Below are 22,703 nucleotides of genomic sequence, written 5' to 3' on the forward strand. Positions count from 1 at the left end.
TCATCTAATAATTTTGTTTTTTAAGTGCAAATGAGTTTCCAAAAACCATTAGCTTTGAGCTCCACAGCATTGTTAAACTGCTGCAACTAAGAAGGATATTATAATGACAGCATGTATTCAACGGTAATAGTAAATGCTACAAGTAACTACTGTATTTAAAGATATAATTTCGAGTTTGTAGTTGATTGAGGGAAGCAGAAGTCAATTTAACTTTGAAATTCTGGCCCTTTTGCAAAACCAGGACATGGGTTTCCACAATTTCTTGCTTTTGTAAATTACATATATTTGTTTAAATTTAATTCAATTCTCAACAGCAAAATTAACTATAACTTGACCCCATTATTTCTTGTGTTCCTCTAACTTAAGTAGAGCACATACAGTACTAAGTAATAAATGGGCAAGGGCCATTAGTAGGGGTGTACACGGTTTCGTAAAACCGACCAAACCAACCCGAACCGATCACTTTTCGACCGAACCAACCCGAATTTTTTTAACCCGATATGTATTTGGTTTAAAAAAATATAAACCCGATTTAATTGGGTTGGTTACGGGTTTGAATATTTTTAGGCCGAACCAAACCAACCCGAATAAAAAATAAAATATTTCAAATATTATATATATATATATGCATAGCCCAGCACCCCGAATATATTTTAAATATATTATGTTGTCTAAATTAGTGATTAGTGTTACAAATATATGATTATTGTTCACCAAATGGTATATCTTCTGCAATGTTTCGGAAGGTAAAGTTTCTTAACCTACCCCAGAAAATTTATTATAAAATATTTAAGTTACATGTTACAGTTTTACCAGAGTAGTCTGATGTGATTATACCGGTGCGCATAGGGGAGTAAAGAGTTGAGCATCAGTTTATAATATTTATTAACTCAACCAAACCAATCCAAACCGAACCAAACCGAACCAAACCGATGTACTACAAATTGGTTTGGGTTACAAATTTATACGGTCTGGGTTGGGTTGAAATTTTGAAAACCCGACTTAATTGGTTTGGGTCGATAAATTCCGTCAACCCGCCCAACCCGAACCGTGTACACCCCTAGCCATTAGTCAAATTTTGAGCCTCTGGGGACTCCCATGCATAAGAAGATTGCAAATTCCCAAACGTGGCCCTCGTTTTGAACCCTTCTTGTCTGTTCCTTGACCTAGGTATTGCTTCCCATCCGTGCAACCTCCAAATTTTCAAATTCCTCAAGTCCAAGCATCCAAGGGCTAGCTAGAGCTCTTCTTTCTGTGTCACTTAAACCACCAAGTCCTAGCCCACCAACAAAATCTAAAGAAAAGAGAAAAAATTGTCAAAATCAAGATATAGAATTCTGGATGCAACCCATTCAAAAGTGTGCATTGCCCTCGATTATGAATAGCAATCCATGATCAAATTAAAAATGGAAGGCAACTTGAGAGACTAATTGATTAGTGCATTATTGAGGTGTAGTACTAATAAGTCTCTCTACACCAAAAGTAGACCCGTCTCTCCGAACAGGATACACCGGCTATGTTTTGTCAACTTCTGCATCATCCTACTAACTATACATGGCCATGACAGCACATTGTTGCCCTACTTGAGTTTTTCCTTTTAACATTATCTTAAAATAGAACTGGTAAAGTGACAACTGACAACCGATATGTTTGCGTGTTTTCTTAATGTGAACACAGTACAGATACTAGTGTTGATAAAAAAAAAATTGTATATTTTCCTCAAGTTGCACATATCTAACATTTATCTCAAACATCAATGCTTGTTTTGACTAATTGCTCCCAAGAGTAATTATATTATCCTTAATTGATAAGTTACTGGTTCTGTTATTAAACAATTCTGCTGCTATATTATATTTGTGTTGCCTAACTATTACCTACCTTCCTTCAGACGCAATATTAATAGGACTGTTTGCTGGAGCAGAGACTTGACATCAATTTATCTAAAGATAGATGAGCATCTTGATTTGAAAAAAAAAAAAAAGAAGGAAATTTCACATCAGAATATCAGCTTGTTCCATTTAGACTTAAATATAAAAATCTATTCCCAGAAGCACAGGCAGTATGTTAAAAACTTGATAGAAATAGATCTATCCGTGAGGTCAGATGAATATCTATGATATAAACAATTTGTCATATAAAGGCGTGTTGTAGTTTTCACTAGTACCTTTAAATCTTCTAACAAAAATTGTTACATAGGGAGAGCATAATAATGGAAAAATTACAACAAAAAATATGCAAAAGCCACATTTAAGTTGACCAAAATTATACTACCTCTCTCAAGACGACTGCAACAATTCCTTCAAATCATATCCTTGAAGCTACAAACAAAGTATAGGGGAGAAAATTTAGCAATATCCAAACGAACATTCAGATGACAGTATAAATCACACAAATGAGTCAAGTAATTGCTCAAAGAATCAAAACATACACGACCTCAACCAGAACCACCGAGCAATTTTTTATGTTGACCTTGTATGCGTGGACATGTAGAAATAGCATGGACAAAACAACAAATAAGATTTTGTCCAATACGTCCAAGTTAAAGAATTATTAATTTGACTCTTTGTATAATAAGTAAACATGACTTGCAAATGACGTATAAGTTAAATTTTATGTACAAATTTTGTACTTATATTTTATGTACAAATTTTGTACTTATTTTAATTAATGATTTCAAAATTGCAATACTAGCTTCATAAAATCAAATATATCTCCAATAAAGGTATCTTCTCGTACTTTCTTATGAAATTTCAATTTATTTGTTTTTGTCAGGATCAAATTTTAATTTTTATGTACTATAAGTTATACATTTCTATATTTTGTAAGTTATACATTACTAATAAAATAATCCAGATTCATAATAACTTATAAGACAAATGTTACTCTTATCTGTAAGTTGTGAAAGTAATTTTTAATGTGAAGCAACTTTTTTTAAGACAAGTGAAAGGCCATTAAAAGTCACACCCTGTTAAAGTTAAAGGTGAAAATGGAGAATAGAGGTGGGTTGACCTTGTTGTCAGCACGAGACAGACTGGGGCACTCATGAGGAGGGTGGAATTTTGAAAAGAATATCAGTTAAGGGGTGAGAAGGACAGGCAGGTCACTGGGAGGTCGTCGGATGAGCATCTGAACTTTAAAGCACTCCAAAGACATGATCTCTGATGTTAGTTTATGGAGATGTTGATTTAGGTTAGCTAAAACCTTGTAAGGTTTGGTAGTAACGAGTAGGGATTGAAATTTGGGGGCTTGGGGTGTTTGTGAAGGGCTAAGGGTCCACGATTTAGGTTAGCGAAAACCTTGTAGGGTTTAATAGACACAAGTAGGGATTGGGATTTGGGGGGCTAGGGTTGCTTGTGGAGGGCTAGGGGGCCACCAATTATGCTAGTTATCTTAGGATGAGAAGATCACTTGGCTCTGTAGTTAGGAATGCGTTTTGTGGTTGTTGGTAGTACTTTGTGCACCTTTTTTGTGTTGCCTTTTCATGAATCTAGTTCCTATTATGCAACTTTTAGGCGTTTCATAATTATGTAGCGATTAAGTCTTGCTCCAATTTGCATTTTATAGTCTTAAAAAATAAAAGAGATAAGTTCATTTTTACAAAAAGAATGGAAATTTTCTCTTAAAATTTAGGGTTTTTACAGAAACACGCACTTCCACAAAGTACGGGTAAGGCCTATATACATCTAACCCTTCTCACACCTTGATAGGAGTGGAAAAATACTGGTTATTCTTGGTTTTGTTTGAGGATTGAAGAACTTTTCCTCTCTCAAGCCTAGGGCATATAATAGCTAGCTTATATACCAAATTATACAAGAGGAATGTGGATATATCTCTAAAGGTCATACCATGTGTAAAATATATCCCAAATAGAATTTCTCTTTTAATAACAGAGAAAAAATAATGACAAAAAACATATTGAGTCAATTTGAGTTTTGACGGGAAGTCAACCCAAAATTACCTGAAGAAAGGTGAGGAACAAAATTATTCCCGAGTTCCAAATGGCATGTATCGTGATGGGGGTAAGAAGGTTGCGAGTATGAGCATATGAGAATCCCAAAGCAGTCCCTAATTAAACATCAAAGCTGTTAGTCCTTTTCAGTTTTTCGTAGTAATAAAAAGAGTAAGGTTAATGGAACTTGCTTTGCATATACATATATGTGTGCGTGTGTGTGTGTGTCTGTGGAACTTGTCCTAATATGCATGCATCACTAGTTAGCTATAAACTTTATCAGAATAATCAAATGCTAGCATTGTTGTTTTCTTGAGATATAGTGACTGAAAAAATGTATATTGTTATCTAAAATATATGTCACCGGTATGTATCACAGTCACTAAGCATCTCCAGCAGAGTCCTAACCGGTTCCCTGAATATATAATAAAATCTGTATCTTTTAAGGGATTACTACACTTTATTGAATGGAAACTCCAACAACATTCCCTATTTACATTCCCTATTATTATTATAATATTATATTCAACTTGTAATAAGAGAGAGAAAGGAGGGAAAGAGTGAGAAAAAGGAAAGAAGTGAATATTTTATTCTTCAAAATAGTATGAGGAATGGTTCCACAATCCTTAAAAATGAGGAATGAAGGTGGCATCCTAACTTTTCAAGGAATTGATAGGACTCTGCTGGAGTTGTGTTTTGTGTTATATTTCTTATTATAATAGCTTAGGACACCATGTAGCTAAGCTGCTGGAGATGGTATTTGCATCAAATGGTTCAACTTCATGCTATCAGTACTAAAGCCTTCACATAACACTAACTCTCTAACTTTATCTCACTATAAACCTTCCTTTCAGTTTTTTAGTTTTAGTTCTGTTCTACATTCAATGTAAAAGAAGTAAAACAAAATAAATTTCTCCAAGTCTTAGAATTATCCAACAGGGAGATCAAAATTCCGTTTTTTGGAGGAATACCAAGTACAAAAAGCTGTGGAAATTCTCCTGGAGTGAGATGTGCAGCTGCAAATACTGCAGCACTAACAAGGACAGATAATGGAGTAGGCAACCTGCACAGAAAAAGCTAGAACATTAGAGCATCTACGACATTAATTCACAAATGTGAATCAAATTTACATGAGTGGCAATTGTAGTCGATTCTAATGTCTCTTGGTGCAATTATCAACCTAAATTGGACTCAGATTATGTAGATTTGGAGCCTTAAAAAGTAGATAAGCATTGGAGTCTGCCCTAATTCCTAAATAGCAAAGAATCCTTATTAAGAGGTATTTTACTTAAGATAAATAAGGTTATCCTTATTTTGGTGAAATTATCAATTGTGGAGGGATATTCATCCAAAAGAAAATACGGTAATTATTATAAACAAAGTTCGAAGTAGATTATTATTGGAATACTTGTAGCCTGCGAATATAGACATTTGCAGGGGTTTCAAATTATAAATATAAGTTTAAGAGCTATGTGAGTCGTGAGATGTACATGAAAAATAACTTTTGCCTCGAAATCAGATGATTGTATTCAAGAATGTTGACTCAGGGAGCATCTTCATTGTTGTAAGAGAGGTACAACACGAAATAGTGATATGCATCAGGCAATCTAATAGTGAAGATGGCTATAAAAGTTTGATTATGGGAATTTTACCATCTTTGTGATGGTAATCCACATAATAGAGGAAATCATCATTTATCAAAAACTAGAGAAACTAAAAGAGCTTTTAGGTGTTTAGGGAGAAACAAATGGAGTATTATAATTAGGATTATGAACTAGTCATAGAGTTAATACTTATTCCTCCATATTTTTCTTTGGTGTTAAGTTTAGGTGTCTTACAGACTACAGAGTTCATACTTATTCCTCAATATTCTTCTTTGGTGTTAAGTTAAGGTGTCTTACGAACACACAAAATGTCTAAACAACCACAAGATTTCATGATAATCTGAGCATATACCTACTGTCACACCATCATAGTAGCATACAGGGCCACAACTAATGATTATAACAAACATTTCATATTATGTTTCTAGTAGCTATATTTCCGATGTTGAGGATCCTTAAAAGATCAACCATAATTATACTCCCTTTAGATTCAAGCTTACTCAGGAAGAGAGGTACAATCAAACCAAAAGATTACAATAATATTACTAGAGAATATAAAAGAAAATAATTTAATAAAGCACATATAACTATTGCCAAAAGAGAGATACAAAGGCTATTCGTTGACTTAAAACATTACAAGGATCCCTATTTATTGTGAGCCGGTGGAGTATCTGGGATTCTTATAGACCAATGAGAAGGTGACATGTGATGACAATTTTGGTTGGACTTCTGTTTATTCTTTGTCCCCCTTTTGGGTGGAATATCATCATCGCCATTTATCTTTAAGACATGTCTTGCAGCCATAAACATCCCAAAAGATATAACCTTCTTGACTAAATTCATATATGGGTTTGCCATCAAAATCAAGAGAATGGATCAAAACATCCAACGAAGCCTCTACAATCGTATTTATCTCCAAAGAGAGAATAGATGTATCAGAGAAAGATGAAGATTTCTCTTTTTTGTATTAGAGAAAGTAAGGACATGTGATTGACTCTTTGTCGTAGCAAATCACCTACAACTCCGGAAGGAGCTTGATGGACCTCTCTTTATGAATCTATTTTGGCGAATGAATACATAATGAGCTGGACTGGAAATAAGAAATGTTGGTCAACTTTTCATATTGATTCTTTAAATTTTCTCGTAGCAAGTCATCCATGACTCTGGAAGGAGCTTGATTAGCTTATCTTTAGGAATCTGTTTTGGCAGATGAATACAAGATGTGTTGGAATGGGCATAAGAAATGCTAGTCAACTTTCCATATTGGTGTATCTAAGTCCATCAATGGTGTTTCATCAATAGGCATTATTGTTCGGACGAACTATTCAAGTTCCTTAAATCAACCATTTCCGCCAACCTTGTCATGTTTCTATGAATATCTCAAATAATGTAACTTGTGCAACTACTTGATGATAATATTTCCCATTTCTCACTAATATCTTAAAAAGGTGTCACTACCAAGCTCGACATGGTTGCTATAACCTATTTATATCTAATTACAATGTCAAAGATATCATACCACTTGGTAAGGGACACCATAAAAAATCCTCGAAACACGGTCTCCTCAAGAAGTGGAGCAAGAACACCAGTAATGCCAACTAGACAAGCAGTGCTGCATTAAAATTGAGAGATTATCAATGTTGCTGTCCCAAAACTTACATTTGCACACCCAAAAAAATCTGAACCGGGATGAATATGCATGTGGAACCTGGCAAATATGAAAACCTGGAAAGGAAGTACCTGGTAAATGAAGATCCAATCAACGGAAGCAAGAGAACAAGAGCATCTGTCTGAAACATGTTAGTAGAACTAAATCAATGAGCATAATAGACTAGAACTAGAAAGGATAACTAAATCTGACTGCTATGACTTCAGTGGTTAGAAGATAGCGCAATGACCTAGATAAGTTACACTGGATACACACTTGACTAGAGCCTGTTTGGCGCAGTGATAAGCCGCGGGCTTAAAGTAATATTTTACTTTCAAGTGAAAAACGTGTGGTTGTGATAAGTTAAAAACTGAATTAAAATTCATAAACAGCATAAAGCCGCAAGTTGGTATGAGGTACTTCTTTGAATAACTAATTTAATTTGATAAATGTTATAATATTATCATTCACACGTACAACTTATGCATTTTGTTTTTATTTTTATATTTCTTATGGTATGAGGTACTTTTTTGAATAACTTTATCTTATTTTTGCGGGAAAATATATTGAAACGTCCTTGAACTATTCCACTTTTATTCGATAGGTCCCTGAACAAAAGATTCCTCAAACCGGGTCCTTTAACTTTTCAAAATTTTGTATCAAGTCCTTCCGTTAAGTAGATTCTAACGGACGTTAGAATCTTTGCTGACATGGCGACACGTCACCAGCTGATCCACCAGAATTTTTTTGACATGGCGACACATCACCAGATGATTTGTACATACTGCCATCATCATTCTCACTCTCTCCAGCACAATCTTCACTCCACTCTTGTGCCAATACATTTTAAACACTTTATAACCAAGATCACTTCGAACATACTTTTGAAGTATGAAAATAGATAACACATCCAATTTCTGATTAAAAACATACTCGACCTTACCTCCATTGTAGTATTTGATGCCACGCTTTTGCACGATCTCACTTCCGTGATGAATGTACAAGGTGATTTCGGCCTTCATGTCTGTGAATAGATGGCGAGATAGTTTGTGATGATAGTATGTATTTAGTGTAGTGCGTTTGTGTATAGAAGCTGCCCAATCTAATTTATTGATTAAGAACCCTAATTCCCTTTAATGGAACCCTAAAACCCTCTTTGTAGATTGAAAGAAATGAGTGAATTGGGAGATATAAACGCGCTTATAAACTCACATGCAGGGCATGTGACTTGTTTTTTAAATTTAATTTCAGTTTAATTTCATTTTTCTTTTAATATATGTACAATCAGCGCCATGTCAGCGATGGATCAGCATTAGTCGTCGCCACATCAGCAAGATTCTAACGTGCGTTAGAATCTACTTAACGGAAGGACTTGATACAAAATTTTGAAAAGTTAAAGGACCCGATTTGGGGAATCTTTTGTTCAGGGACCTATCGAATAAAAGTGGAATAGTTCAAGGACGTTTCAATATATTTTCCCTATTTTTGCAATTTTAGTTGATAAATGTTAATATTATCATTCACATGTACAACTCATACATAGTATTTCTATTTTTATATTTCTTATAACTTAAAATTACCCAAACAAATACCAACTTAAAATTTCCAAATTTCACTTTCACGCTAAGTAGCAACTAGTCACTATTCATTTAAAGCAGCAATAAGTCACAAGTCAAATTTTTAAGTTCACCCAAACAGGTACATCATCCACCACAAATATGATGCAAGGATAGTAGTAAGTCCTCCAAAGTCCCAACATACACCGATAAATAAAACTTTATTACATTCCTGTCTCATTCTATTAAAAACACGACCAAGCTGATGCCATATAATTAGGAATTGCGCGATTATGTAATTATCTCAAATATCCCATACCAGGCAATTTAAATTACTATTGCATATATGCGAAAAGAAACATACTTTAGAGAATTTTACATAATATTTTTGGTAGGGAGTGTCAACCGGCTTCTTTTAAATGTCAAGCTAGTGCAACAAGCCATGAATCACTAATGAACGGACCGCAGAGGAAATTAAGTAAAAATCAACATTTCTAAATACTAACATTAGTGCTCACTGCAGTATGAATATGTAGAGATATCTGAGTGAAAAAAATCTAATAAGCATTGTAATCTACCTCTCTCTGTGGATTCTCACCCCTAACCAAGGACATGACAGCTCCTGTTAATGCAATAGATGCAAGGCCTCCTGCAAGACCAATTCCTGCCCACAAGAGCCAACCTTTCTGAAGATTGAATGGCTCTCTCCAATCTGCAAGAGCATTCAAATCTTATCAAAAGAATACAACGACCTGTCTCGTTTCTTAATTAATATAAGAAAATTTAAAATGTAAGCTCTGGCTGATTTACAGAGTTAAGAACAATACTAATGCTCGGTATTACTCCTACTAGCAGTACAACCCTATGAAATACAGCCGTGAGATTCGATAATACTTTTTAATAATTTTTGTAGTTACTTTAAGAAAAACATGTTTAAAATAATAATAGTTTTCAATGCAGAACACGTCTCTCAAACGTGTTCTTTACAATACATGCATAGTTACTTAGGGAACAGTGAAGTTTCAAATACAAGTTTAGTCTATGCAGCTGAACTTCATTTTGTTATTGTAATTGTTGTTCTAAACATAAAAAATAAAGAAGTATTTTCTATTTCAAAAAAGAAACAAATTTAGGACCAGTAACTCTTAGGCTTTAAAATATAGAAATAAATAATCAATTAAAATACATATATTGTTTATTGACACATGTATAATATAATTCATATTCATTCTATTAAGTTTAAAAGTAGTTTTGATTCTTATTGCATGTACATTTATACATTTATTTTATTCAAACTCCATTGCTTTTAATTTAAGGAAACACTAGAAAAGAAAAGTGAGAACTCAGCCTTTCATAAAGCCAGATGAGGTTGATTATGGTCAGAGTTTCCTCCTTAGATATTGATCTTTAAATTAAACAATCTTGTTAAAAAAACAAGTAAAGCTATACAGTTGTATTGAAAGACTCTTTTGTTTAGTTGTTAACAACTAGAAGAAATGAACTAAAAGAATAGCCTAAAATGGAAAAGGCTGATTTGTCTATCCCCCTTTTTCATGACAAGGACGTGTGTAGAATCCTTAGTGCCCCCCCCCCCCCCCCCCCCCCCCCCCCGGTAAAAGAAGAACTAAAAAACTAAAAGTTTACTGAATTAAGGATGCGAAAAACATAAAGTTCACAATGTCAATTCAAATTTTAAATTTATAATGAGAAGCCAAATAGTCATGTATAGTAATTGATTTCCAAAGAATGTACCATATCGGAAAAAGTCATCAGGAAGTGGTTGGTAGTTGGTAAGACTGTACATCACTCCAAGTACCGCTGCTGTCACTAAACTGCAATCAAAATCAAAACAAGTACTGAATTGGTTGATATATTCACAAGATGATTGTTTAGAAATTATTAATAGGACAAATACCTGGAGTTAAATAATTTTATTGACGTTAAAGTGCTAATAATATATATTATTAGAGCTGTATATCATTTTGTGTTCTGCACATGATGGTTACATAGAAGGCTCTGTAAGGCAATACACAAGGCAAAAAGGAAATAAAGAGATGATATGTGTATACTATTGAATATGATTCAGTTCCAATGATATATAAATAAGATTTTCAAATTCATACCATCAACATCTGTAGAAGATTGTACACATTGGTGAGGTAGCAAATTGATCCATCACTACACTAGTATATGGGATTATATTGTTAAAGAAGCTAGAGGTACAAGGTCAGCTGAACAGAATTTTTCACGACAAAGCTCATGTAAAATTAACTTGAAATAACCTCCAACAAGAAGCTGTTTCAGAAACTAAAGCTATATTAATCTTGTAACTATTAAAGAATTAAATAACAGAAAGCATGGTCTAACAATAGCAAGAACCCTTAGACAAAATTTTTAGACAAACACATAATATTAGAAATTTAGAATTCAAACAAGATTCCCTACCCCTGGTCCACAAACAATATTTCTGCTTTCTGGTCCAAACTTAATTCACCAATCTTAAGCCCAAAATATGGTAAAGCAGCTGCCTCTATCAGTCCTGCCAAAATGAAACTGCCTGGGACATTATTAGCTTCAAAATATTGTGTAGTAAATACTGTCTAGAAATGTATGAAGAGTAAGAGGAAGATAAATATATGCTTAGGTCATAGTATACTTTCGTAAAAACAATTAGAGAAATCAGGGCACAGGGCCTCGGGCCCTCTCTGACATACATCCTTTCCTAGCACAGGCTTTGGATGCAGGTACATGATCAGATGTTGATGGGATATGCATTAGTATGAATATGGTAAATGTTGACTTTCACATAACAGAAAAGGGTGCACTGTCTAGATATGGGTGCAGAATGCAGCTTTTGAGTATTAACTGGATTCTGGACAGCTCATGTAGTCGTACTGCATTCTTTAATCATCACATAACATTTTTCAACTGAGCATAACATGAAATACGCGAGCAACAAATATTGGTAGGATAGTTCCGTTTATGTTTTTTAACCACCTTATCTCCTTTTTTAACCACCTTATCTCCTTATATAAGAGACTAGATCAGTCCCCGGGTAGATGCCCGGTTATAATATAATTATATTTTATTTAAATTCAGAAAATAATTTTAAAAATATATGTGATGTATATTAAATTTAATTAATATTATAATTTATGAAAATAATATTTAATTTGAATATGGGGTCAAAATATTTAAGTCAGTCATCAAAAAGTCAAGTGATATGAAAAATAGGAAGTATCGTATAAATATTAAAAATATAAAATTAATGCTTATTAAATCATATGTAACAAATTAACATTTGCAAATGATAATGAGAAATAATAGAAGAATGAGAAATAAGGAGAGAGAATTACTGGAGCATAAGAATTGAAGATGAAATAGAATTAGTGGAGGAAGATACAATTATATAGAATAATTGTTTTCAAAGTTGAGATTTAATGAGGAATTGACACATAAGAATGCTGATGTTATTCATTTAATGAGAGGCTAACACATGAGCTTTGATAACTTCAGCCGTCTTTTTGTTTTGGTATAGAGAAAGATGGGACTTTCAAACAAGGATGACATTACAACTGACCACCATACTTTACTCGTATACTGTTAGGTGTCCGAGCACCCATTTGGAAGAGTCAATATAAAGGAAAAAGGATCCAATCAACGAATCTTTTCAAAAGAGTCTAAACAATTATAAAATAACTATAGGGAATAATATCTAAATACACTGCACCTAAAAGGCCAGAAACCATGCGCTTTTCCTTTCTACACATTAATATTCCTCTACTTAGCACGGAAGAGATAAATGCAAATATAGATAGCTCTCTAAGATGGGGCGAACATAAAGAATCGTAGACAAGCATGCTTGAACGTCATATTAATTACGAGAAAAGCGAACCTTAATCCACATGCTAGTGAGGTCAGTGATACAGTCTGCCACTTCCAAGGCACATCCCATCGTTTCAAGATAGGCCAGTCCAATCCTCCAACCTGGTATATGAATCATATATATATAAAGAAAAACTTAAGTAAAACTTTATTGTAATTCCATAACCTTCTGCACACTTATATCTGCTGACCAACTATGGCGATCTATAGTTGGTACAAAAACAGTACAGTAGGTTTCGAAGGGCATGTTTTCATTTCCTAATCTTTACATTATTTTTGAAGTACCCTAAAACCATAGATAATAATTTGTTGTATCATACTTTAAACTGCCCGATATGCATGACTCAGTTAAAGACTTGCACAAGGATTTTGCGTATCCAAGGGCAGGAGATCAACTTCTCCATACCAAAACAACTGTTGGTTACCCAAAAATTCTCCCTCCACCACTGTATACAGCGACGCACTTTCTAACGCGATTGTTCTTCTAAGTCGTGCTCAGCTTATAGCCTATTACTACTAGTTTCGACTTTCGCATCCAAATTCACATTATTACGAACCAACAAACATGATAACAACGAACAATGTCACATCAACTACATAACAACTTCCAATTCCACCAGCAGCATCTCAATTTTCTTCAATTATGTTAAAATTGTCTTCGTATAACATGAATTGAGCCATAAAATCATCACAACAAATAAATATATGTAAAATGCAATCACATATTTACACAAGTATAAAAACGGAATTGACCTTGGAATCAGAATCGTCACCAGGTTTATAAGCGCAGAGAAGCGAGAGGGCTCTGGTTCGCGTTGTTTTAAGAGCTGGGTTTGATAAAAATGGCGATAAGTGTAGACGAGAGGAAGATGTTGATTTAGAACAATGAAGGTTGGGAAGTAGAGATACAAGTGAAGAACGAGGCGTTGTATATAGTGCTGATGTGTACGTGATCATTGCTGCCATTCCTTTGATCTTCCAAGCTTCTGCCACTAGCAGTGCTGAGTTAGCTGGGGGGTAACAAGATAAGAAACGCTTCTTCTGTAAACATAAAACACGTTGCAGTTGCAGGACCGAACCGTTGAATTTTATTAATCTTTTGACATTAAAATATATTACTCTTTTTAGTATCTTTATTATAAAATAATGATTTTATTATTTTGTTTATCGGACTTAAAATTATTTTATGATTATTAATATTTAATTAATAATAATTTATAATTAATAAAATTAATGTTTTAGTAAAACTTAGAATAACAAGAAAGTAAATTTCTTTGAAATTAAAAAAAGTACATTACATGCATAAAATAAAAGGTACATAAAATGCATAAAATACAATTACAATACTGGGAAATGACTAGAAAATAATATAATAAATATAAATTTTGATTTAGTCGAACAGATTATTTCTGTTTCTTTCGAGATAATCAAAACATTATAAGTAGCTATCATGTCATTTTGAAATCCTTGAGTTTCATCTTCATGTTCTTAATTTTGAGATACTTTGATCGATGTCAAAAAAATAATTAAATTATTTAATTAAATATAATATGAGTAATTAATAATGATTAAAAATTAAATTTGAGATTATATAGTTTAATTTTAATATAAAATTTATGTAATATAATATACAAAAAGTAATTTGGATCAGAATTTGGATCACGCTGCTGGAGTTGATCAGATATTTGAATCAGAATTTGGATGAGTTGATGATCCAAATTTGGATTTTTGGATCACAACGGCTGGAGATAGCCTTATATCATAAAGGCACGGGGATGCCAGACTGAGCATGTCATGATCTTTCTTAGCTTGGCATGCCTTTTATCTATTTTACACGTTTTTTGCAATTTTTTATATTATATTTATCTTATAAATAATAAATCTTATATAAATATTATATCTTATAAATATTTAGACTTTTAAATATGGTCCAAGATAGTTATATTATCTTCATCACAATTATGAGTTTTTTTTTTTTAAAACTTCATCACAATTATGAGTTATAACCAACTATCAAATCCAGGGTCTAATTAAATTATTAGTCCAATATATGTAAATGCACTTTAGTAGGAATGTTATATAATAACGTAACAATTTTTACTATATATTTAACGAAAAATGACATGTCATTATGTCATTTCATAAAATACAAAACTCCCATGACATGTATCTTAAGTCAGGGGCTTCTTAACTGACACAATATTTTCTGGCCGTTGATGAATGTCCATCGATCAAGATTATAACAAAAATTTTATACATCCGGTGCTTTTTAATCCGGGGACGGAGTTAAACAAGTAGGTCCAATAAGAAGAGTCAAGGATATATTAACAAACATGAATTTATGATTTACCCATTTGTACGCCTTAACTTTCCTGTCCAGAAACAGATAAGAAGAGATAGTTTATAAAATTGCCAATAATAGACTGTCGGTTTGAGAGAAGGGTAAAAAGAAAACTACAAAAAAACTTACCACAAGACACAAGCCGTGTTGATTTGAAGTTTGAATTTACGGTGATCAAACTTCATACCAAAACATTGTCCGTTCTAAGTTTACGGCCTAAAAATTTACGATCAACTATTAAATCTTTATCTTTAAACTTTGAGTTAGACGGTTTATATTTTGAGGTGACTGCGTTTAATTTATTTATATGAATCGACTAAAATTAACAAATTAATACTGCATGTGTTCGGGTTTTCTAGCACCTTTTCTTGGTGCTTCGAACCACCAGCCCAGGCAGATACGAAACACTTGAAACGGATAAACAACACTTGGTCAAGGTGAGTCGGTTGGTACAATTTTATTCTTTACCAACTTTTGATTCAATCATGCTCGTCGCGGGCCTATTGGTCCCTTGAATATAATTGTGATTTGTGAAGCAAAGAGTCCAAACAATTGTGGGCCCATGATCCGTGTATCAAGGCTATTAACTTATTCCGATCTCCTGGGTCCTACTTCTATCCCTACTACTCGACCCTTCCGCACTCCTTTGCACGAACCCCGTTTAATAAGACGAGGTATCTATACTATACTATAATAAGCCAACATAGGTATAATTTGTAGTCGTACAGAATTTTGGTTTGGTCTCTCTTTTGTAACTACAAGTCTGTCACATGTAGACTTCTCTTACTCTTACAATATTACAGAGTTTTATGCCGTTTAAATTACAAACACTTGAGATGTAGTATAATATAAGAACTCCTCATTATTCTTTTAAATATAATTTATATACTATATTATAATAAATCGATATTGGTATAATTTGTAGTCGTCCAAAAAATATAATCAGTTGGTAAATATAATTTGGTTAAAATCCAATACATCAGCACTAAAATACTAATAAGATGATGTTAAAATTTAAATTATAACTAATAAATTACGAATTCTATACCCGCCCGTGCTTCGCACGGGTTAAAGGCTAGTATTTTATTAATTTTAGATTTTAGATCTACATACTTTAATTGGTACGATAATTAATACTCCCTCCGTCCCCCTCAATTCTTTACATTGGAGGGGGACACGAAGACCAAGACAATATATAAAATATGTGTAAAGCTAGATGAAAAGTGGGTAAAGTGATGGGACCTATCAATATTTAATAATAAATTTGAAATATGGGAGGAAAGTAATGGGTGTAATAGTAGTTTTTATCGTTAAATATGAGATAGTAGAGTAAGATAGTGGGTGTAATAATGAGAAAAACTTACTATTTATAATAATGTAAAGAAATGAGAGGGACATCCAAAATAATAATGTGAAGAAATGATAGGGACAGATGGAGTAATTTTTAGTCGTCAATAACTTGTATCATGTGCGTTCATTCGTTCACCATGTCAATACTTTCTTATTTCATAATATTCACCTTTAATTATAAAAACTGCAAAGGAAAAGTAGAATACAAATTACAAACTAATATTAGATCAATCTAATCTAATGGCCCGTTCAACACACAATAAACTTGTCCCACACATGATTTCACTGAATCATTTCGTTTTTAATTTGATTTTTCCCGTCAATTGGTTCACTTTTTTCTGAAATACGACTTTATTATTTTTTTCTTAATCTCACAACAATCAATTTACATATCATATTTGATATATTTTGATGTGATCTGTAAGTTTTTTATTTTAGTTTTTTAATTTTTAATATTCTCAAAGACTACGTTCCAATAATATGTTATCCTTATTTATAATTATATTCAATTCCCGTGAATGAATACATATATGTTAGATGATTATATATTTCCAGCAAATTTCAGATTATCTATTATTATATTAAAATTAATATATATATATATATATATTATAAAAATTCAATATAATAATATAGTACTTCAAGATATAACCAATCAATTTAGTCAATATTATCTAAAAATGACAATGTTATGCATATATTATATAATATATTATGAGTTTAATATATCATTATCTTTTATTATTACTCCCTCCGTTCCCTCTAGTTGTATACGTAGGGAAGTGGCACGAGTATAGTTCCAACACTTATTTTCAAGATTTTTTTAAAATTTTTATGCAAAAAAGAAAAATCTTAAAATTAAGTTATAAAAACATATTTTGTAGAAGCATTAGAGCACGTGCCAAACAGTCAACATATAGATTTAAATGGGACATAGACTTGCTAAAAACCTCTGTCCCATCTAACTATACATGTTTTTTTCAACTGCTCGACACGCATTTCAATGCTCTTATAAAATATAGTTCCGCAACTTATTTTCGATATTTTTTTAATAAATAAAAATTTAACATCCAAACTTTAGTTCAGAATTTTAAAAATAAATTGCGCAACTACATTTTACAAAAGCATTATATCTGTGCCGCGTCTCCTTTTCCCACGTATGCTATCCAGGGAGACGGAGGGAGTAATTTGTTAATATCTGTCTCTGTTTTAAAAGTCGGTGATTAATCACGATTAATCCCTGTTCCGTAACTCGCCGAACTGATTAAATATCCGATTATTTCAATTAATTCTCGATCAATATAATTAATCTCCAATTAATCCTTGTTTTGTAACTTTACCGATTAAGTCCGATTCCCGCTTTTTACCACACTAATATATGTACATAAATCCGGACTAGAAAATTCCTATAAAAAGATAACAATAATGCAAGTAATATAAAAGGGGAGCTGAACAACCTCTCACTTTACTACCCAGTCTTCCTTATCTTAATCCCGTAAACAATACGAAGCTATGCATCACATAACATTCAATCCCCAATCCCCATGTACGTATTTCATTTTCACCCCTGCCTCTCCTGTGGCCTGTGGGGCGACTTCAACCTGTAAAGAGGTAAAACATTTACTGAGATATCCCATGAATTAAATACTCCTCCTCCTCCTGTATTTGATTTATTATTTCTGTCATTGTATCTCAGATTTTATATACACAGAGTTACAGACACAAAGGAGTGGCCAGTTGGATCTAAACCAGTACTATATAAATATATATTTTTTTTATAAAAATATGTAATACTATATACTCCTGTAAATCTCAATATATATGTTCATTATGTTGAAAGATTAGCACTTTAGCCTTCATATTCTTTTCCCACTCATCCATATCCCACTTCTTGCACCCAAACTTCACAACTATACATACATGTTTGTGTAAGTATAGTAGTTTCAAGATCTTCAACAGCTGATTTTCAGGCAACATCGGATGCAACTGGTATGTGTTTTCATGGTATCTGCTTCATGGGTTTTTGTTCTTTTCTTGCTTCTTGCTGTCTTTGTTAAGATTTTAGTGTTTTTTGCTTGATTTGTATGGTTATGTTGTTTTATTATTGTTTTCAAAATTGTTGCTATATAAGGGTTGGTTTTAGTGCTTGTTTGTTTACCTAATCTTCCTAGGTTTTTTTGTTGTTTTAGAAGCTTGCTTTAATTGTTTAAAGGGGCTGTCTTTATTGTTCATTAAGTAACCTCCCAACTGTTTTTTGGTAGATATTTTTGTTCTTTGTAGCTGATTAGTTGATCTATCAAAGCTACAGTTTTGAAGATGAAATGTACTCATTAAACAGTGTGCTTATATAGATCTGTGTTGTATATGATTAATATGAAACATGTGAAGGTCCATTTGTATTGATTGTGATGTGTTTTTATTTGTAGTTACATGAACTGAAACAACTAGAGTCTTTTAGATGGGATCTGTTTTCACAACTCATTGCTTAGTCCAGTGTTAAAAGATCAAACTTTTGGACAATGGGTAATAGTTGTACACATGTAACACATTTAAAATGGTATCTTGCAATTTCAGATGGGATGCAGCTTGATAATTGAGTGATAAATTTGAATAACTTACAGACATAGGTTGACCTTGTTTGATGCAATGTTTACTTTTAAGCTGGGCTTCACTTAGGTTTTTTTTATTGGTTGGTTGTTGGTTAAAAAGTTCATAGGATTTGGATCTTTGTTATCTTTTGTGTTATGCACAAATCTGATTATGAAGAAAAATGCTCTCACCTTAGTGACAAACATACATTGTGGAAATGATATATTATTTCTTTTTCTGTCTTGGTGCTAAATTTCCTTGGAAATGCTTTCAGGTGTAACATGGCACCAAAATTAAGTGCAGGAGACAGTAGGACCAGGAGTTCTGTATCTATATTTATTGTAGTTGGTTTGTGTTGTTTCTTTTACTTGTTGGGAGCATGGCAAAGGAGTGGGTTCGGGAAGGGAGACAGTATAGCTTTGGAGATGACCAAGACTGGTGCAGACTGCAGTGTGCTCCCAAATCTTAATTTTGACACCCATCATAGCGGTGATGTTGGAATAATTGATAATTCTGGATCAAAAGTTAAAAATATAAAGCCATGCCACTCTCGTTTTACTGACTACACACCTTGTCAGGATCAAAGTCGTGCAATGACTTTCCCAAGGGAAAATATGAATTACAGAGAAAGGCATTGCCCCCCTCAGGAAGAGAAGTTGCATTGCCTCATTCCTGCACCTAAAGGATATGTAACCCCATTCCCATGGCCTAAAAGTCGTGATTATGTACCCTATGCAAATGCACCTTATAAGAGCTTGACAGTTGAAAAGGCTATTCAGAACTGGATTCAGTACGAGGGTAATGTATTTAGATTCCCTGGTGGAGGGACACAATTTCCTCAGGGTGCGGATAAATATATTGATCAGCTCATGTCGGTGATACCAATTGAGAATGGGACTGTAAGAACTGCTCTAGATACTGGTTGTGGGGTGAGTCACTTATCTCTGTATACTTTTAAGTGTCGTAGCTTTTGCACACACAAAACTGTGATTTTTATGTGTTGTGTTTCCTTATTGGCTATTTTGTAGGTTGCTAGTTGGGGTGCATACCTTTGGAAGAGAAAGGTTATAGCAATGTCATTTGCACCAAGAGATTCTCACGAGGCACAGGTTCAGTTTGCTCTTGAGAGAGGAGTACCAGCTGTTATTGGTGTTCTTGGAACCATAAAAATGCCATATCCGTCTAGGGCATTTGATATGGCTCATTGTTCTCGTTGCTTAATTCCATGGGGAGCAAATGGTATGAACTTCCTCTTCAGTGTGCCTTGTTATTATTATATAAGTGGATCAGAAATATGAATTCCCCTTTCTGATTTTAGCAACACGTTCCATTTTATTGGGATCTTTTTCTGTAGATGGAATGTACATGATGGAAGTTGATCGAGTTTTGAGACCTGGTGGCTATTGGGTGCTTTCTGGTCCTCCAATTAATTGGAAGGTCAATTACAGATCCTGGCAGCGTCCCAAGGAGGAACTTGAGGAAGAACAAAGGAAGATTGAAGAGGTTGCCAAGAATCTTTGTTGGGAGAAAAAATCCGAAAAGGGCGAAACTGCTATATGGCAGAAGAAATTAAATGCTGATTCTTGTCGTGCTTCACAAGCTAATTTGTGCGACTCCTCAGATCCAGACAATGCCTGGTATGCTCTTATGCTCGACGCCTTTGCAAAACTGCATTTGAATTCTATGACCTGTATTACAAATACTAGACACACTTAAGGATTCTTATATTGTAGTGTACACGTTAAAATTTGAACTTAAAAACTACATCGATAGAGTGTTAGATCAATTTGCTGGTGAAGTTCATTATTAGTTTGATTACTTTTGTTTTCAAGACTCAAGTATGATATGTATGAAAGAAGTATAATTATATGTATGGTGCACTTGTCTCACAAACTGTGTTCTAACCTGCAATCTCCGGGCAATAAGATTTTTGTCGGTACAAAAGAATTATTATAGATACTTTATTTTGGTTTTTTCTGGTAATCAGGTACAAGAAAATGGAGGCATGCATCACTCCATATGCTAAATCAAATGCTGAAGCAGGCGAGGTACTGAAGACATTTCCGGAAAGGCTTTATGCTATGCCTCCTAGAATAGCTAGTGGATCTGTCCCTGGAATCTCTGAAGAGGCTTACTTGGAAGATAACAGAAACTGGAGAAAGCATGTCCATGCTTATAAAAGAATCAATAAAATTATTGACTCGGGAAGGTATCGAAACATAATGGACATGAATGCTGGGTTGGGAGGTTTTGCTGCAGCATTGGAATCTCCAAAATTGTGGGTTATGAACGTTGTACCCACTTTGGCTGAGAAAAAGACTCTTGGTGTTATATATGAGCGAGGACTGATTGGTATCTATCATGACTGGTATGAATATCTTAAAATTATCCTCTGCCTTGTAACTGTTGTTTATAACTGTTATGAATTCTTAAATACATTCTTTTGCCAAGTAACTGTACGTTTTAATATATAAAACACCTGTATATTGTCATATCTAAAAAATTGTTTCGTAGTTTACTGCAATACTTGTGTTATCACTGTTTAAGATAATATATTTGAAAATTCGAGTCCTACACTTTTGTGGTTGGATTCGATATTCATCTAAGACAATAGTGGCTGATAGTGTCTTCCTGTTGATATTAACAGTTTATATTTTTACTAAAGAGCTTATGGCTGCGATGGATTAAAAACTCTATTTATCAAGTAGATTGAAACATTATAGAGAGGTTATGGAGACAAAAGGTTAATTGAAATATAGAATAAATTTAGATATTAGACATTACAAGCAGCATTTTACTAATTGTTTGTGTTTGGCTATGTCAGCAACTTCATTTCTGTTATAGGCTTGCACGCTCTCAACATTGATCACCCTTTTTATTCTATTATTTTTAATTTTAGGCTCTTATATATATATATATATATATTGATCAAGTCCTTTGTGTGGTTCAGGTGTGAAGCTTTTTCAACTTACCCGAGGACTTATGACCTTATTCATGCCAATGGTCTGTTCACTTTGTACAAGGACAAGTAAGTGGTCCTATACTTGTTGCTTGTTAGTTAGCATAATAACTCAAGTGCAACGTACAAACAGCAATATATTAGATAGGAGCTACAGCACACTTATATCTGATTACATTCTAACAGATGTGAGTTTGAAGACATTCTACTGGAGATGGATAGGATTCTTAGGCCAGAGGGTGCAGTCATAATCCGCGATGAAGTTGAAGTACTTGTCAAGGTGAAGAAGATAGTCAGTGGGATGAGATGGGATACTAAAATGACAGATCATGAAGACGGGCCCCTTGTTCCTGAGAAGATTCTTATCGCTGTTAAACAATATTGGGTCACGGGAGAAAACAACTCCACATCCTCGCAGTAAATTCGTAGAATCAATACGGAAAACAACACGATGGCATGGTTTGAAGAAGCAGTGCTTTTGTTTGTATAACACTTTGGTTCATGTATTATTATCTCACCCTTGGCTGTTTTGCTAGAAAAGGCTTATCTGGGAGTGTTAAAGAATAGTCTGGAGTATTTTTGTTGTATGTTTAACCAACAAACTCACGCACTTTTTGATAAATTAATTTTTTTTTTATATAGGCTTTATGTTAAATTACATTTTTTGTGCTGTCTTTTTTATTCCTCTTAAAGTTCTAGTGTTTTTGTTGTTATCTTTTTTATTCTTTCTAGTTTAAAGGCCGCCCCCTACCTTACACATAATACGCATTTAGCATATATTATCGACTAGCTTGGTACAATATTCCCCTACTAGTAGACTAG

The 22,703-nt window shown here is 33.5% G+C and overlaps 2 protein-coding genes across 4 annotated transcripts; one reads left to right on the forward strand and one right to left on the reverse strand.

Annotated features, from left to right (window-relative positions):
• Window positions 1-201: 201 nt before the first annotated feature.
• Window positions 202-13,678, reverse strand: LOC108199912 (uncharacterized). Of its 2 annotated transcripts, none has more exons than XM_064083001.1 (11): window positions 13,396-13,678; window positions 12,653-12,744; window positions 11,203-11,310; window positions 10,510-10,589; window positions 9,336-9,469; window positions 7,294-7,343; window positions 7,073-7,165; window positions 4,921-5,012; window positions 3,959-4,065; window positions 2,272-2,318; window positions 202-1,276 (listed from the first exon to the last, which is right to left on the reverse strand). In XM_064083001.1, exons 1-10 carry the CDS (start codon window positions 13,606-13,608, stop codon window positions 2,277-2,279), a joined length of 1,011 nt encoding a protein of 336 aa, XP_063939071.1. In that variant the 5' UTR covers window positions 13,609-13,678; the 3' UTR covers window positions 202-1,276; window positions 2,272-2,276. The 2 variants fall into 2 exon arrangements, with proteins under 2 accessions (XP_063939071.1, XP_017223424.1); XM_017367935.2 differs by having other exon boundaries at window positions 202-1,294; window positions 13,396-13,677.
• A 4,106-nt stretch (window positions 13,679-17,784) lies between these two features.
• LOC108199504 (probable methyltransferase PMT2) lies at window positions 17,785-22,516 on the forward strand. 2 transcript variants are annotated; one of them, XM_017367337.2, is made up of 8 exons: window positions 17,801-17,944; window positions 18,030-18,322; window positions 19,197-19,851; window positions 19,951-20,161; window positions 20,277-20,559; window positions 20,910-21,290; window positions 21,873-21,950; window positions 22,068-22,516. In XM_017367337.2, exons 3-8 carry the CDS (start codon window positions 19,204-19,206, stop codon window positions 22,300-22,302), a joined length of 1,836 nt encoding a protein of 611 aa, XP_017222826.1. In that variant the 5' UTR covers window positions 17,801-17,944; window positions 18,030-18,322; window positions 19,197-19,203; the 3' UTR covers window positions 22,303-22,516. The 2 variants fall into 2 exon arrangements, with proteins under 2 accessions (XP_017222825.1, XP_017222826.1); XM_017367336.2 differs by having other exon boundaries at window positions 17,785-18,322.
• Window positions 22,517-22,703: the final 187 nt, after the last annotated feature.

Source organism: Daucus carota, chromosome 8 (genome assembly GCF_001625215.2).
Source record: "Daucus carota subsp. sativus chromosome 8, DH1 v3.0, whole genome shotgun sequence".
Lineage (NCBI taxonomy): Eukaryota > Viridiplantae > Streptophyta > Magnoliopsida > Apiales > Apiaceae > Daucus > Daucus carota.